The following is a 16,472-nucleotide window of genomic DNA, read 5'->3' on the forward strand; positions in this document are numbered from 1 at the left end:
ACATTAAAGTACTGATGTTATTTCTGACTATAATACAAACACGCAACCAATATGTCAATCATATAGTTATGAAAATGAGCATCTAAGCTATTGTAAACAAAACATATGCACAAATATCACACCATGAATTAAATTTCACGAAAACAGTTTGAGAAAATCTTAACAAAACACAGTATATAAAGTCACGTTTTTTTTTCTGAACTGTAGTTAATAGAATTCAGTGTGATGTGTTCTTATTTTAACACTAGGTAAGTTTTAGCACTGCAGTCATAAAAAAGCTCTATAAATCACAATGGGAGTAGTTCTAGCATGGATGTGAGTGCCAATATAAGAAGAGTATTAGCTCATCCCTTTGTGGATTTTCTGTGTTATTATTACATACAAGACTTCGCTTGACTTTGTTTTTTGAAACAACATTGCCCTCTACTGGTCTTTGTACGAAACATCAGCTTCATATTCTGAACCAGAGAAACCTCTTGCTCTCCATCTGCTATGGAACTACCATTATCCAACAGCTCTCAGGTTGCTACGAAAACAGAAGCTAGCAGGGTTTGTTGTACCTTATGGCTCTGTATCAGCTGGGGCACCATATGTGTTCAATGGCCATGTTTGTATTGAAACACACTGTTCTTTACTTTGCACTTATCTAGTTTTTCTTTTTACTTTTATTTCAAATTCCATCACAAAACATCTGTCTTGTTTATATGCTGTGATGTCAGGATGTTCCAGGTACCTTGCCTGATTTATCGACTTCAATACGATGTCACATTAATTCTAGCTCACCCAATTCAGAACATCTACTACAGTAAATACAAATCGCACATAGAGACATTACATTATATATGAATTGATTTTGTGACAGGTCATCATTTCCCCAAGCATGCTCATGTTTAATCTATCCACCTATGTCCATTTGTCATTACTACGTCTATTCTTTAACGTTTACAGATCTGGAAACAGCACCTATAGGCAAAATTATAGCTGGATTTCTCCTTACCCAAACATGTTTCCATTGGCAATATTAACTTTAGCATGTCATTAAAACTCAGAGGTGCTTACTTAAAACAATCTCTACTGATGTGTTGTATGTGATCCATAGCAACCAGAGATGTGCTTTAATTTTAGAAATAGCGTTAGACAAAATACCAGAAATAATCTGATTAGTTGCTATGGACAACAGCACATTTGTGCACATTGAACCATGTTGCAAGTGGTTTAGGACGAATGCTTGGAGCTATATTAAGTAGACGTCAGTGATGTGAGTTTGTGCTGAAGACCACGTAAAATGACTGTTTTTTTAGCACCTCTTTTACCCCTATGTGATCCCCAGATCTGTATGGCAAAGCAGAGGAGAAGAGTAGGCAAGGAGCAGCAGCACGAACATGGAAATCCAGACCCTCCTAATCCAGTCACAATACTCAGCGTCATGTCAAGTGGACCCAACTCTGGTTACAATACCACCGCTGGCTCTATTTACTCCCCCAAAATTGTTAAGTTCCATGAAAGACAAGATGTGGCAGGGACAGTGGCTGGCTTGAGTTCAGGCCATGGGAATATATGACTGACCAGCAAGAACTTATTTAGCTGTGGGAGCTCTTAGGAGCTAGTTGTGCTACGCATATCAGGGTTTGTTTTTTTGCCAAACCCAAGATCCCTGGATTTATTACAGATGAAGCGGATGCCATGCCAATAAAGAGGTTGAATGAGGGTAGTGTAGAGGTGTTTTAATTTCAAATAAAATTCTTTTTAAACTTGTGTGTGTGTGTTTTATTTACATTTCTCCTTGGTGCACTACAGGTCCCATGCAGCCCCCAGCACCCAGACGCAGTTCTCAATTTCCATGCAAAATTTAAGCTTGATAGCTCTAATACTTTTTAAGATTTAGCCCCTTAAGCAACATGACCCCCTCTCACAAAACTAACATGGCGGAACGCGATTTACTAGTTGAGCCCTAACATAAGGTCTCGACTGTGTCCTTGCAATACTGAATGCTCTTATGCGCTGAAATACTATAAACTATGTTCTGTTTTTACAGCCAGCAGTTTATTGTATACTTTATACTGAATCAGCAGAACCATAACTGTGTGAGATCTCACTTCCAGTTTTGAAAATATGATGTTTTGAAAACAAACCTAGAGATTTCTCATCAGTAGTAAAAATGACAGGTAAGCCAATTATTGTGTGCATTAATTGGCTTTATTGGGGTATCCTTAATTTGACAATAATCATTCAATAATAATTAATCTCCAATAAATACTCTGATCACTGGTGTGAAATTAAAGGTCTTAGCGACTCGGGAAATTGCAGCCTTCCCAAGGATGGGGGATTCAAATATAAAAGATATAGTAGAAAGGGAACTAACATAGGGGCAAGCATAGGATGGAAGCCTTTCTAACTTATCACCTTATCACATTTTTCTTTATGCAATAAACAGTCTGTAGATATTATACACATATACGCACAAGTATGATATATATGAATTATGCCTTAATATATGTTCAAATCACATTATACATGGCGTTTCATAAAGGTGAAACCACAAGCCAGCAATGAATGAAACTCTTACCATTTGAAAGGGCGGGGCACAGAGTTTAAATGACTGTCGCTAGATGCCTCTCCCAGCACTCCGGCAGTCATTCTTAAGATGGGGATCCCGCAACAAAACATTTTGTGTCCTGCAGTTCTGCAAGACTGAATCCGTAATTGCGGTACAGCGTTTCAACAGCATTTTGTCATTGATCCGTCAATGTCAAAGGGCATTTGTTATTGGCTCCGACACTGAGGAAAAAGGCAGTTTATGGAAGGAAAAGAGCACTGGTCGACCACGCTTTTCAGAGGAAAACGTGAGAAGAGTTCAAGAGACTTTACTGCGTAGCCCACGCGTGTCCACTCGTCGTGTCATATGAGAACTTGCGATCCTTCATACGACTGTCTGGCGTGTGTTAAAGCGCTGTTTAATCATGAGACCCTACCGGTTGCAACTGGTACAGGCTTTTCGTGCAGATGACAAAGGAAAGCATGAAGAATTTAGTGATGCAATGTTACAGAGCATAAAAGTTAACAGCTTCTTACTGCATTAGATTTTTAGTGATGAAGCAATTTAACCGTCATAACGCGCACATATTGGATAAGAAAATCCGTAGAGCAGGAGCGTGATTTCCCAAAAGTGAATGTGTTTTGTGTAGGGATGTGCACGGGCGACTTTTGGTGTCTCGTGTTTTGGATTCGGATTTTCGCGATGTTTTGGGTTCGGATTTGTTTCGCAAAACACCTGCCGAAAGGTTTTGGATTCGGATTTTTTTTGAAAAAAGCATAAAAAGTTCAAAAATCACGTTTTTGGGCTTATTTTCACTCCTACGCTATTATTAACCTCAATAACATTCAATAACAATCATTTCCACTAATTTACAGTGTATTCTGAACACCTCACAATATAGTTATTAGTCCAAAACGTTGCAACGAGGTATCTTTCTGGACTGCATAGTGGAGTGGTCCCCACAATATAATTTAAAAACCCTGAACTTGTATGATTCGCACCAATAAATGTATCTGGACTGCGTAGAGGAGTGGTCACCACAATATAATAAGAAAACCATCAACTGGTCTGAATCGCACCGAATAATGTACCTGGATTGCGTAGTGGGGTGGCCCCGGTACCCAATTTGATACCGGGGCCACAATACCTCCTCCAACTTTCAAGTGTAGTGTTTATAACATATTAACACTACACTAATTCTAGCACGTCAATACCTCTTGTTTTAAATAATGACATGGCATTTAACTTGATTTAATTTTTGGAATTTGTGGACATTTTTTTTTACTTTTTGAACATGGCAAACGACTGTTGAATGGTCACATAATGCCAAAAAAAGAGTTGCAAGATGGAATTGTCCTTGGGCCCTCCCACCCACCCTTATGTTGTTGAAATAGGACATGCACACTTTAACAAACCAATCATTTCAGTGACAGGGCCTACCAAACAAACAACTGTGGCTGAAATGATTGGTTTGTTTGGGCCCCCACACCAAAAAAACAATTCATCTCTCCCTGTACAAACTAAACAGGCTCTACTGAGGAAAGATGTCGTCCTCATCCTCAACCTCTGATTCCTCTCCCCCTACAGTGTGTACTTCCTCCTCCTCACACAGTATCAATTCATCCCCGCTGGACTCCACAACCACAGGTCCTTCTGTTACTATCTGCAGTGCTGTACTTCATTGAGGAATTGATTATTCATTTTTATAAACATCATTTTTTCAACGTTGTGAGGAAGCAACCTCCTTCGCCGCTCACTGACCAGGTTCCCCGCTGCACTAAAAACTCTTTCCGAGTACACACTGGAGGGGGGACAACTCAGGTAAAATAGAGCCAGTTTGTACAGGGGCTTGCAAACTGCCTTTTTTTCCTGCCAGTAACAATATGGACTGTCTGACATGTCTACTTGGATGGTGTCAGCAAAATAATCCTCCACCATTTTTTCAATTGTGACAGCATCCAATGCAGCGACAGTAGACATGTCTGCAATGGTTGCCAGGTCCTTTAGTCCGGACCAGATGTTATCAGCATCCCCGCCAGCGCCTCTTTTAGGAAAACTAAGCTTTTTCCTCGCAACCATAGATGTGGAAGAAAATGAGGGTGGAACTGTTGGCATGTCACGGTCCTCTTCAGAGGACAATCTCCTGACCAGAAGGTCTTTGCACCGCTGTAGACTTGTGTCCGCAGGAAACAGAGACACAGCATACGCTTTAAACCGAGGATCGAGAACGGTGGCCAGAATGTATTCCTCTGACTTTAAAAGAGTGACCACCCTCGGATCCTGGCAAAGCATACGAAGGGCTACATCCACAAGAGCTACATGCTTGGTGTAATCACAATGGTTTACCAGCTCCTCCCTCACTTTCTCCAGCTGATTCTGCAACAGCCTGATCAGGGGAATCACCTGACTCAAACTGGCAGTGTTGGAACTGACTTCTCGTGTGGCAAGTTCAAAAGGCTGGAGAACCTTGCACAACACGGAAATCAGTCTCCACTGCGCTTGACTCAGGTGTATCCCCACTCCTTTGCCTATGTCGTAGGTGGCTGTGTAGGCCTGAATGGCCTTTTGCTGCTCCTCCATCCTCTGCAGCATATAGAGGGTGGAGTTCCAGCGCGTCACAATCTCTTGTTTGAGGTGATGGCAGGGCAGGTTCATGGTTTTTTGATGTGCCTCTAGTCTGCGGTAGGCACTGGCTGAATGTCGAAAGTGTCCAGCAATTTTGCGCGCCACCGCAAGCATCTCCTGCACACCCCTGGCACTCTTCAGGTAATGCTGCACCACCAAATTAACGGTGGGGGCAAAACATGGGACGTGCTGGAAATTGCCCATATTTAATGCCCACATAATGTTACTGGCATTGTCTGACACCACAAATCCCCATGAGAGTCTAAGTGGGGTAAGCCACTGGGAGATAATTTCCCGCAGTTTCTCTAATATGTTGTCAGCGTTGTGCCTCTTATTAAAGCCTGTAATACACAATGTTGCCTGCCTTTGCACGAGCAGCCATTTTGTAGATGATGCTACTGATGCAGCTGTTGCTGCGGAAGGGGATGCATCTACCCAGTGGGCTATCACAGTCATATAGTCCTTCTGTTGGCCAGAACCACTTGTCCACATGTCCGTGGTTAAGTGGACAGTGGGTACAACCGCATTTTTTAGAGCACTGAGGACACTTGCTCGTACTTCTCTGTACATCTTTGGTATCGCCTGCCTAGTGAAGTGGAATCTCGACGGGATTTGGTACCGGGGACACAATACCTCCATCAACCCTCTAAATCCCACTCCACTGATGGCGGACACCGGGTGCACGTCTAACACCAACATTGCAGTTACAGCCGCAGTTATACGCTTTGCAATAGGGTGGCTACTATCGTATTTTGTGGTCATGGCAAACGACTGTTGGACGGTCAATTGTTTTGTGAAAGACTTAGCGATCTTACGACTTCCCCTCTGTGAAGATGACCGACTAACAGCAGCAACAGCAGCAGTGGCAGTAGTAGGCGTACCGCTGCAGGATTCCTCGGATGAATCCCGTATTGAAGAGGACTCAGTCTGGCTGCTGACTTGGGCTGCAGGACTGAATCTGATGGAGATCGTGGAGGAAGTTGACGAGGAGGGTGTTGCTGGTGTGTATCCAACTGGACCACGGGATTTAGGTGTCCCTGTACCGATGACGGTCCTAGCCCCAGTTCCTGAACTAACCACTGAACTATGAAGGTTATTCAGGTGACGTATAAGGGAGGATTTCCCTAGGTGGGCAGGATCCTTACCCCTGCTTTTTTGAACTTTACATAAGCTACATATGGCCATACATTGGTTGTCCGGATTTGGATAAAAATAACTCCAGACCGAAGAGGTGCATTTTTTGGTCTTCTGACCAGGCATGACGATGGGCTTTTTCATCCCATGGACATCAGCTGTTTCCCCCCTGGTGCCTCATTTACAATAACCACATCACCATCCTCATCATCAAATTCCTCCACAGCGCCAGCTACATCATCAATAGCCTCCTCCCGAGCCACCTCTTCCCGTACAGTGATGGGAAGGTCAGGCTCGACAACCACCAACATCCTTGGACTCGCCTTGTGGATTTGTGATAATTTCTCTTTAGAAGGCAGAGTTGTTTGCTGTTTTGTTGCTGACAGCATAACTCTCTTCAATTTTTTGTAGGGGGGGGAGGAGGAGGAGGGCTAAGATCCGTGGGTGAAGCTGAACCACTAGTCATGAACACGGGCCAGGGCCTAAGCCGTTCCTTGCCACTCCGTGTCGTAAATGGCATATTGGCAACTTTACGTTTCTCCGCAGATGATTTTAAGTTTCTCTTTTTGCTACTTTTACTTAGCTTGTGCTTTTTGGATTTTACATGCCCTGTACTAGGAGATTGGGCATCGGGCTTGGAAGACGACGTTGATGGCATTTCATCGTCTATGTCATGACTAGTGGCAGCAGCTTCAGCATTACGAGGAAGTGGGTCTGGATCTTTCCCTACTTTATCCTCCAAATTTTTGGTCTCCATTATATGTAGCACAAGATACTGCAGAATGTGTGAACTTGCTAATATTGCAGACAGTACCAATGGACTTATACTGCTGAATTGGTTTTGCAAATTTAGTTATAATTATTTTTTTTTTGCATTTATTTTTTTAGTGTGTTTTTATAACTTTTTTTTTATTTTTTAAAATAATGGGTAAATAACTATGCCCTTAGAAGCACAGAGCACAGGACACAGCACCACTGAACTCAGCAGGACAGAGCACAGGACACAGCACCACTGGACTGATACTGCAGAATTTGTGAACTTTGTAATATTGCAGTACCACTGGACTTTTACTGCTGAATGTGTGAACTTGGTAATATTGCAGTACCAATGGTCTTATACTGCAGGATTGGTTGTGCAAATTTTGTTGTAATTAAATAAAGTTTAAATTAGATTTTTGTATTTTTTTTAATAACTTTTTTTAATTTTTTTAAACACTTGGGAATAATGGGGAAATAACTATGTCCTTAGAAGCACAGAGCACAGGACACAGGACCACTGGACCACTGGACTGAACAGGACACAGCACAGGACCCAGCAGCACCACTGAACTCAAAATTGACAGAGCACAGCACACAGCACCACTGGACTTTTACTGCTGAATGTGTGAACTTGGTAATATTGCAGTACCAATGGGCTTATACTGCAGGATTGGTTTTGCAAAATTAGTTGTAATTAATTTTTATTTTATTTATTTTTTTGTATTTTTTTTTTAACTTTTTTTTATTTTTTAAAACACTTGGGAATAATGGGGAAATAACTATGCCCTTAGAAGCACAGAGCACAGGACACAGCACCACTGGACTGAACAGGACACAGCACAGGACCCAGCAGCACCACTGAACTCAGAAGGACAGAGCACAGGACACAGCACCACTGGACTGAGCAGAACACAGAGCAGAGCAGAGCACAGCACAGCACAGAACTGAACAGCACAAGATATAGCAGGACAGAGGACCACCTAACACACCCTCCCTCTACCCTGATCAATGCCCGAGTGAAGATGGCGGCGACTAGCGGGGAATTTATAGGATCCGAGTATCGCAAGATCCGACAGCGGGATTATGACTCAGAGCCTCGGTTTCAAGTTTTCATTTGGTGCCAATACCCGGATCTGTCTCGGATCCAACTCGGATCGGAAAGGTTCAGGTGGGCTCGGATTCACAAAATCCGAGTGCGCTCATCTCTAGTTTTGTGCCGTTTCTGAAAGAAAGGTTTATGGCCCTTTCTTTTTTGAGGGAAACACAGTTATAGGTCAAACTTATCTCGGAATGCTGCAGAACTGGCTCTTTCCAAAACATAATAAAGATTCAGATGACTTCATTTTTCAGCAAGATGAAGCACTACCACATCAGCACCTGCAGGTTCGACGTTTTCTAAATGACACACTGCCTCAATGTTGGATAGGTCACACGGAACCTCAAGACTTGGCGCTACACTCATCTTCCCCAAGATCCCCAGACATTACACCCTGTGACTTTTTCTTGTGGGGATACGTCAAAAACGTGTTTTTGTGCCACCATTAGCGACTAATCTGAATGCCCTCAAAAACAGAATGATGGCAGTGGTGAAGTCACTGGAAGAAGACACTCTGAGAGCCGTTTGGAGTGAATGTAACTATCGTCTCGACGTTGTCTGTACAGCTGGTGGAGGGCACATACAGTAGAGCATTTATAAAATGGTTAGTAAAATTTGATAACTCATTAAACCGCTTGTAACTTTTTGTGTAATTGTAACATGTTTCCATCGTGAAATATATTGCTTTGAAATTGGGTCCATCTTTTTGAAACCCTGTATAAAATAGCTTTAAATTGTTTTTTTTTGAAAGGAAGAATTTTGTGTTGAATCATGGTCGTCATATATAACTTTGTTCCTTTTTTAAATTAGCATAATTTTGACAATATTTCTTAGCTTGGTGAAATTTCAGACATTTGTTTAGGTTAATCAAACATTCTAAATAGAAGATGTGGAGGTATTGCCCATAGCAACCAATCAGATTATAGCTGTTATTCATCTAGCATCTTCTAGAAAATAATAGCCAGAATCTGATTGGTCTCTATGGACAACACCTCCACTTTTTTTTAGATGGTTTTATAAATCTAGCTCACATACTCCACAGCCATTGAGTCCACATAAGCCCTGTCCTGTCCTATATTATCAGCTTCTGTGTCGAACTGTTTCACATCATTATACATACCATCTTTTATTACAAACATACCTGCTTGCTTTTACTGAGGCACAATTTACTTCCACTTATTACGGCAAAGATTTTATTTTTGAATCCTTTTAGTTCAAGATATCCACTTTTATCTTCAACACTGAGCACCGGATACTTCTTAGCTTGGTTCTTTAATGCATGTTCCAATGCGCTTATCCATTCATGTCTGTATCCTAAGATATATCATTAATAAAGTAAAAGTCAAACATAAATAATCTGAATAATATGTTATACCTATAAATGTATTGCATATATTATCAGTGATACAATAAAAGAAAAAAAAACTAACTTAATTTTAGCACTTATGTATCTATACAAGTAAAGCAGAGATGCCTTTAGATTTGGATTAGCAGTTTAAAAGACCTCAGCCATCTGTCCACATATTGGTTGAGAAGAACTGTTAATTGAGGTAAAAAGGAGGGGGGCAATCAAAGATCCCACAATTCTGAAGCTAATAGGTTGGGGAAGCCCTGGAATGTTACTCATACTTACCAACTTTTGAAAGTTGGCTTCCGGAAGGTGGGCATGATTGGGGGGGGGGGGGGGCTCCAAAATTTGCATCATTTTGGACCCGCCCCCGTGATGTAATGATGCAAATGCGTAATTTTACAGCAAGGGACGGGGCCAAACGTCGCGATTCCCGTGAATCGCTGCGTTTTTGGACCTAATTCTGCCCACTTCACTAGGAAGTGGGCAGGTGCGGGAGATTGACACACTCTCCCGGGAGTCCGTGAGACTCTCTCGAAATGCGGGAGTCTCCCGGACATTCTGGGAGAGTTGGCAAGTATGATGTTACTACAGGTAAAAAATAGTGTTATATGGTTATTTCTGTCTCATAAGTATTAGGTGCTCTATACAATATTTCAATAGTTGTCTGCCAGTGGCTAATTAGCACAAAGTAATGTTCTGCAGATGCTTTGAAAGATCAACTTATGATATGTGTGTACGTCATTATTCCAAGTAGTTAAGAAAAACTTGAGAAAGAGGATGTATGAGCACAAACATATAAGTTAAAATATGTATGTTTATAATATCTTAACTTCACTCACTTACATCCGGTGCTATTGTATCTATTTGTAATTACTAAATTGTACTTTTTAATTTTCCCTTTTGCTGGGCACTTTTAACCCCATGAGTAAGAGTGGGGCAACTCCAGTATTAAAATAAATGTGAATATTATTGTGATGGTATATTAAAAAGGACATATTTATCCATTTATAATTCATATATATTATATATAGTATATGTATGTATATATGTCTGTGTGTATATATATATATATATATATATATATATATATATATATATATATACATATATATATATATATATATATATATATATATATATATATATATATAGTGATCGAAGCAGGCTGGTATACGGTGGTTTACCATCACCTCTAAATCAGTGTGCATTGCACTGCACCAAACAGAGTGTAATGCTGTATTATATTATCGGTTATGACTTGGTGTGTAATGCTCCTATGAGACCTACATCAGCACACCATATGCATGAGTACATGAGAGAATAGATGAGAAATAGAGTTTGTTTGTTATGCATAGAGATGGTTGTGCGCTGGTAATACTATTTCCAATGAATTCATGTGCATAGAGATTGTTTCTCTTTCTGTTATTTGTTTACTTATTTCAATTTTATACAAAAAATAATGGAATGATGTAGAACAGGACAAATATATATATTTGGGGAAATAAGTGAGAAAAGAAAACAGAGACTACGATCGCACCAAGGAAAGGTTATAAAAGTGATGGGCAACCAGATACCCTTCGCGAGCCGCATTGTGTGGCCTTTTAACCTTCAAAAGGGCCACACACTGCCCTTAATCTCAGTAATAAGTATAAAATAATACATGTAATCAAAGAATGACACTGATCTGTAATAATATATCATCAGGCATTTTAAACAAGCTATAGCACACTAATCTGACAATTAAAGCAGAAAGGAGCTAAGGGCAGAAGGTGAAGGCCCAGAGGGCCGCCGGTTGCCCATTAATGGTTTAGAAGGTTTGGGTATACTCTGAAAATTTGCATAGTTTAGTATATTTACCGTTATAATATATCGCACATAAAATATTCTCTACATCTCCCGCTAGGTGCTTATTTCCATCACTGCTATAATTTATAACAATAAATCTTCCTTCAGGCTATGGCATTGGGCGTAATAAAGAATAGTCATTTTTTGCAGTTTCCATTAGCATCACTTTAAAAAGAGTCTGCTTCATACCTTCCTTTTCTGCTCGAAAAACAAACGTCCTTTGCAATGTCACAACTTCAAATTTGTTCTCGCCCAATTTTTGAGTTCTTGTTATTGCAGACAGTAAAATTTTCCCTTTTGAAAAAACATCCTGGAAATAAAACAAACAAAATAAATGAAAACTTTTTAGGTTATGGATAGAGGTGGCTAAAGTGTAATTATGGAGATTGGTTATTATGTATCTGTTTAGGAAATGATCAATATTATAAACATTTATTTATATAGTGTCTGCATATTGACAGCATTTTACATTTGGAAATAAACACAATATTAAAACCAGACAAGCGAACAGACAAACAGGTAAGGGGCCCTGCTCACAAGCTTAAAAAATTGGATACATGAGGTTAAGTACCACACATTGTATAATGGCCCCGCCTGGTTGCACTGGGAAACAGTTATTAGTGGTGTTATATGATCCAGCCACACAGCAATGATGGCTTGGGGGTCAGTTTGTTTGAGCATATAAAGAGAATAAATGTGAACTGTGTACAGGGGTGGTAGTCTGATAGGAGGTGGTTCGGACATGTGATAAGTTTACGTAAAGACATGAGGGTCCACTTGTAGGTTTGCAGGCATGGGGAAAGTTTTGTTGTACGAGGAAGGTAGTTGCAGCCCAAAACAAAATAAATGTCTCTGAGTTTACACCATCCACATCAAGAGTGTCCATATATAGAAGAGAGTCCAAGAAAAGGCAGTAGTAGAAAAATACATGCTGTTAAGTAGTGTGCACACTTATGGAAATTTTGGGGGTAATTGTATCAAGCTGTGAGTTTCCAGCAGGTTTGAAAAGTGGAGATGTTGCCTATAGCAACCAATCAGATTCTAGCTATCATTTTGTAGAATGTACTAAATGATAACTAAAATCTGATTGGTTGCCATTGGCAACACCTCCACTTTTCAAACCCGCCGGAAACTCACAGCTTGATACATTTACCCCATGGAGTCTTCTATATATGGACACTCTCGATGTGGATGATGTAAACTGGTTTTAAGCGTTTCATGTAAGTGAACTTTAGGAATAAATTGTGTTATACTTTTTAGATAATCTGAAGCGTTCATGTGACCCTGATTGTTAATTCATTCAATACGCAATACTAATCAGAATTTATAGTAGTAATAGACAAATACTTTATTTGGTATACACATATGGTTTGAACTTTATATTTTATAATTGTAGCGCTGGATCATTATCTTATCTTATTTTAGTGTTGCAATTTATAAGGGCTGAACACCCTACAGATTCCTAGCTGCCCCTACCCCAGATGCCGCTTTCTGGATGTGAAAACTGTGCACACAAAACACATCTGTTCTGACCATAAGACTTGGTGGCAGAGAGTCACTCAGAATTGTGCCAGTGATTGAGTACATTCTCTCTAATTTCAGGGTAAGTGTAAAGGAGGGTCACTGCGAACTGCTTTTTCCTGACTGTGTACAGTTTTCTAAAGGGTCAAAAGAGAGATAGTTAGAGGCCAGGATGGAGGAATTGTGTTCTGCAGTGACTAAGTATGTTCTTCCTAATGTCAGAGAGAGCAACAAAGACAGTCATCAGGGACAGTATTGCAGATTGTATATTGCTTGCATATAAATCTTCAGGGGGAACCAAAAGAAAGGGCTTCAGCTGGCTGCACTCTAAATGTTAAGGCCAGGGCAGTAATTCATTATCATACAGTGCCATGGCTGCCATTGACATGGACAACGGATCAATAGTCAAGTACATAGAGGACCTCCTTTAGGTTCTGGCTCTAGACTGCATATTTGCACCTGGACAAACCACGTTGTGGAGCAAGAGATGTAAATGCAATTATTGATATTTTTTTTGCATGCAGTTCAAATACTGCTTACTGTTGCATGTTATAAACCAAGACTGGTTAACTTTATTTTTACACTTGGATTTAGAGATGAGCCAGGATGTGCCACCTGCCAGCTCTAAAATTGCAAAATTGTACCTTCCAGCTGTTTTTACTAGTAACTGTAAATGAGGTCCGTTCTGTGTACAAAGTCAAGGTCGAAAGGGGACAAATCTCAGAACATTGGTCCTGATGTAACATATGAATAGACATATAAATAAATAAATAAGTGTACGTGTCAATTGTACATCTAGAATTATTGTACTTGCTGATGGTGATGAGGGTGATGCTTTACATGCAGATCGTTTTGTATTAATGACATTCTCACACGAAAACTTTTAAGTTCTCAGTCATCATCGGTTAAAGTTTGTAATTATAAAACTGGGAAATTACAAATCAGCCACATCTATCACCAAGGCAGTGTTTTTTATAGATCATCTGGATAATCATCAAGACTCTGGGAGGAATGGAATACTGCAGTTAGAATGTGAATCATGACCTCAACTCACAGGTAAGTCCACAAAAAAAAAAATGGCAGAAGGCAAACAAAAATGCTTTGTGGCTTAAAATTTTCATAGCCATGGCATTAACCAATGAGTTGAATAAAAATACACCTACATTCAGAATTGATCAGGAAGTACAAGAAATTTTTGGATGAAGACATCGCTGCTAAGACAGGTACAACTAGTTAGTAGCTACTTTTTCACAGTGAATGTTGAGTAAATATGTGCAATAAAGACATAAACAAAGTAAACTATATGTAATATTTGTGTAAGCATGTTGTCTTTATTATTAGATTAGATGAATAACAGATCACCTCTCATGACTGTATTGCTTGGCTATCCAGTTTTGTTCTAATGACAGTGGCTTGGCACAGCAATTGTAATATGACTACAATTATTGCACAGTAATAGTTAAACCACCCATATCATTTTGCTGATCACTAGAGCTGCTGTATGTTCATCATAGTTACCTCCTGAATTCTGGTTTGCTAAAACAATATAAAACTAAATAAATGTAAGATTTTTCCAAATGAGTCTAATTCTGCTGGTTTACGTAAGATCAGAGACCTGACTTGTGGAGAACGCAAAGAGAAAAGAATTGCTTATCTGACTTATGCTTTCAGATTTACAATTCCATCCAATCCCATTAGAGTAACTCAATATACACCCATTGATTTATAATCAATCTGCCTATTTTCTTCACTTTTCTTATCCCTTTCTGATGCCTTTATCTGCCAACGACCATTTTTCATGAATGGCCACTGTATGTCCGATCTAACCTTTACTCAACATCTGCAGCTCACTTTATCTAATTTGTAACCATAATGCTTTCCAAGCCCTGAATGCATCCTGCACTAAATGAAATGAAATGACCAAACACTCAGTTTAATCAATGCAAGTAATTAGGACACAGCTCAATTTTTAATTTTTCTAAGATGCTTTTAAGTTGAAAGCTATAACTTTTAGGTTCCTGAATTAACTGTTATTTAAAGCAAAGATCCTCATTCAGTGCAAACAAGAGGCTGTTGACGACCGGGAGTAAAGTTGTATTTTTCAGCCTTACAAAAAAAATCATTATCATTGAGGACATTTCCAAAAACTGGTGCAAAGGGAAAATGTGGTGTTACCCATAGCAACCACATACATTCTAACTGTTAATGTTAATGTTAATGTGCGGTTTAGTAAATTAAACTAAACATCTGAATAGTAACCATAGTAATAGTTTGTAATTCCTAATCACACTATTACCAGTGAGCCCACCCATGACATAGTGTCACCCACATTAAACCAACTTCCAATACTTCAGACATTAAAGCAGCCTACAGGGTCCCCATATTATTTCTGCTTCCATTGCCTCCACATTACTTCTGCATTCACTGCCTCCACATAATACAAGCCTTCACTGCTCCAAGATGAAGCTAGACTTAAATGCCCCACACATTAATCCAGCCTCCAGTCTCCGGGTACACGAATCTCTAACATAAAATATTATACTTACTGCCAAGTGGGAGACTTTTATTAAGTAGGAAAACAAGTAAAAAAAAAATGCTGTATATAACGTATTTATACATTTAAGGAGCAGCCTTTTCCTCCTTTCTGATGGCTGCAACATTTATTGCATTTACTGCATTCATTTATATCATATTACTCAGCACCAGAGGCGGAACTAGCGAGCTGTGGGTCCTGCTGCAGGGAGACGGGGAGGAGGGAACCAGGGCCTACAGCTTGCCAGTTCCCTGTACAGGGGGCCCCATTATCTCCATGGGCACCGTACCTGCTGCACCTATGGTAGTTCCACCTCTGCTCAATACCATACACATAATATATAATCATACACATCCCTGCCCCATTAGAGCTTACAGTCTATATATCACACACATACTATGGTATAGAAGCCAATTAACCTACCAGTATGTTTTGGACTGTGTGCAAATAAATATCCAGTTTAAATGGAAGGACCTGCATTCATATAGGCTCATTTAAAGAGGTTGGAAAACAGCAAATTTCTACATGCAATTAGCTCTCCAACAGCTGTAACATATATCCACAGATCCACATAAAGTGCAGTCAGTTGTTAATTCTGCATAAAATATTGTATCATTTCTTTTCACTCTATCTGTAATCTCTCATTAGAAGTCTCTTCCTCTTCAGTACTGAGAGGGGTGGTTCACTGTAACAATAGACAGGCTGTTAAATGTTCTGCCTAAAGCTGGGTACACACTACAGAATTTTCCACCAACTTTTATGCTGATCGATTTTACATCCGATTGAAGGTCCGATCACTCGGTCCCTGGAATGCATACACATTAGCCTTGTTTTAGACGATAAAGAGAAGAGCGGACGTCCCTTTAGCGACTTTTTACAGCCATGTTGTCGTGAGCAATGATTGCAATTTCGCACACACTGAAGCAACATTTGCGGGGCATGTAACGATATACCAAAGACATTAGCATAAAGGGGCAGAGCTTTTGCTATAGTTAACACCAAAAACCACATAAAAAGAGAAGGCAACACTGTCTCTTCATTCATTCCTATTTGTAAACCTACAATGGATACA

The 16,472-nt window shown here is 39.8% G+C and overlaps 1 protein-coding gene across 2 annotated transcripts in view; it reads right to left on the minus strand.

The window, feature by feature from the left end:
• Positions 1-16,472, minus strand: part of ARAP2 (ArfGAP with RhoGAP domain, ankyrin repeat and PH domain 2) — a 227,216-nt gene that overhangs the window by 171,594 nt on the left and 39,150 nt on the right. For both annotated transcript variants that reach the window (XM_075194768.1, XM_075194769.1), the window contains exons 8-9: positions 11,536-11,656; positions 9,292-9,464 (exon numbers count right to left, since the gene is read on the minus strand). In XM_075194768.1, coding sequence (XP_075050869.1) covers positions 9,292-9,464; positions 11,536-11,656 — 294 coding nt within the window. The remainder of the gene's footprint in view (positions 1-9,291; positions 9,465-11,535; positions 11,657-16,472) is intronic.

This window comes from Mixophyes fleayi, chromosome 1, assembly GCF_038048845.1.
Source record: "Mixophyes fleayi isolate aMixFle1 chromosome 1, aMixFle1.hap1, whole genome shotgun sequence".
NCBI classification, from domain to species: domain Eukaryota; kingdom Metazoa; phylum Chordata; class Amphibia; order Anura; family Limnodynastidae; genus Mixophyes; species Mixophyes fleayi.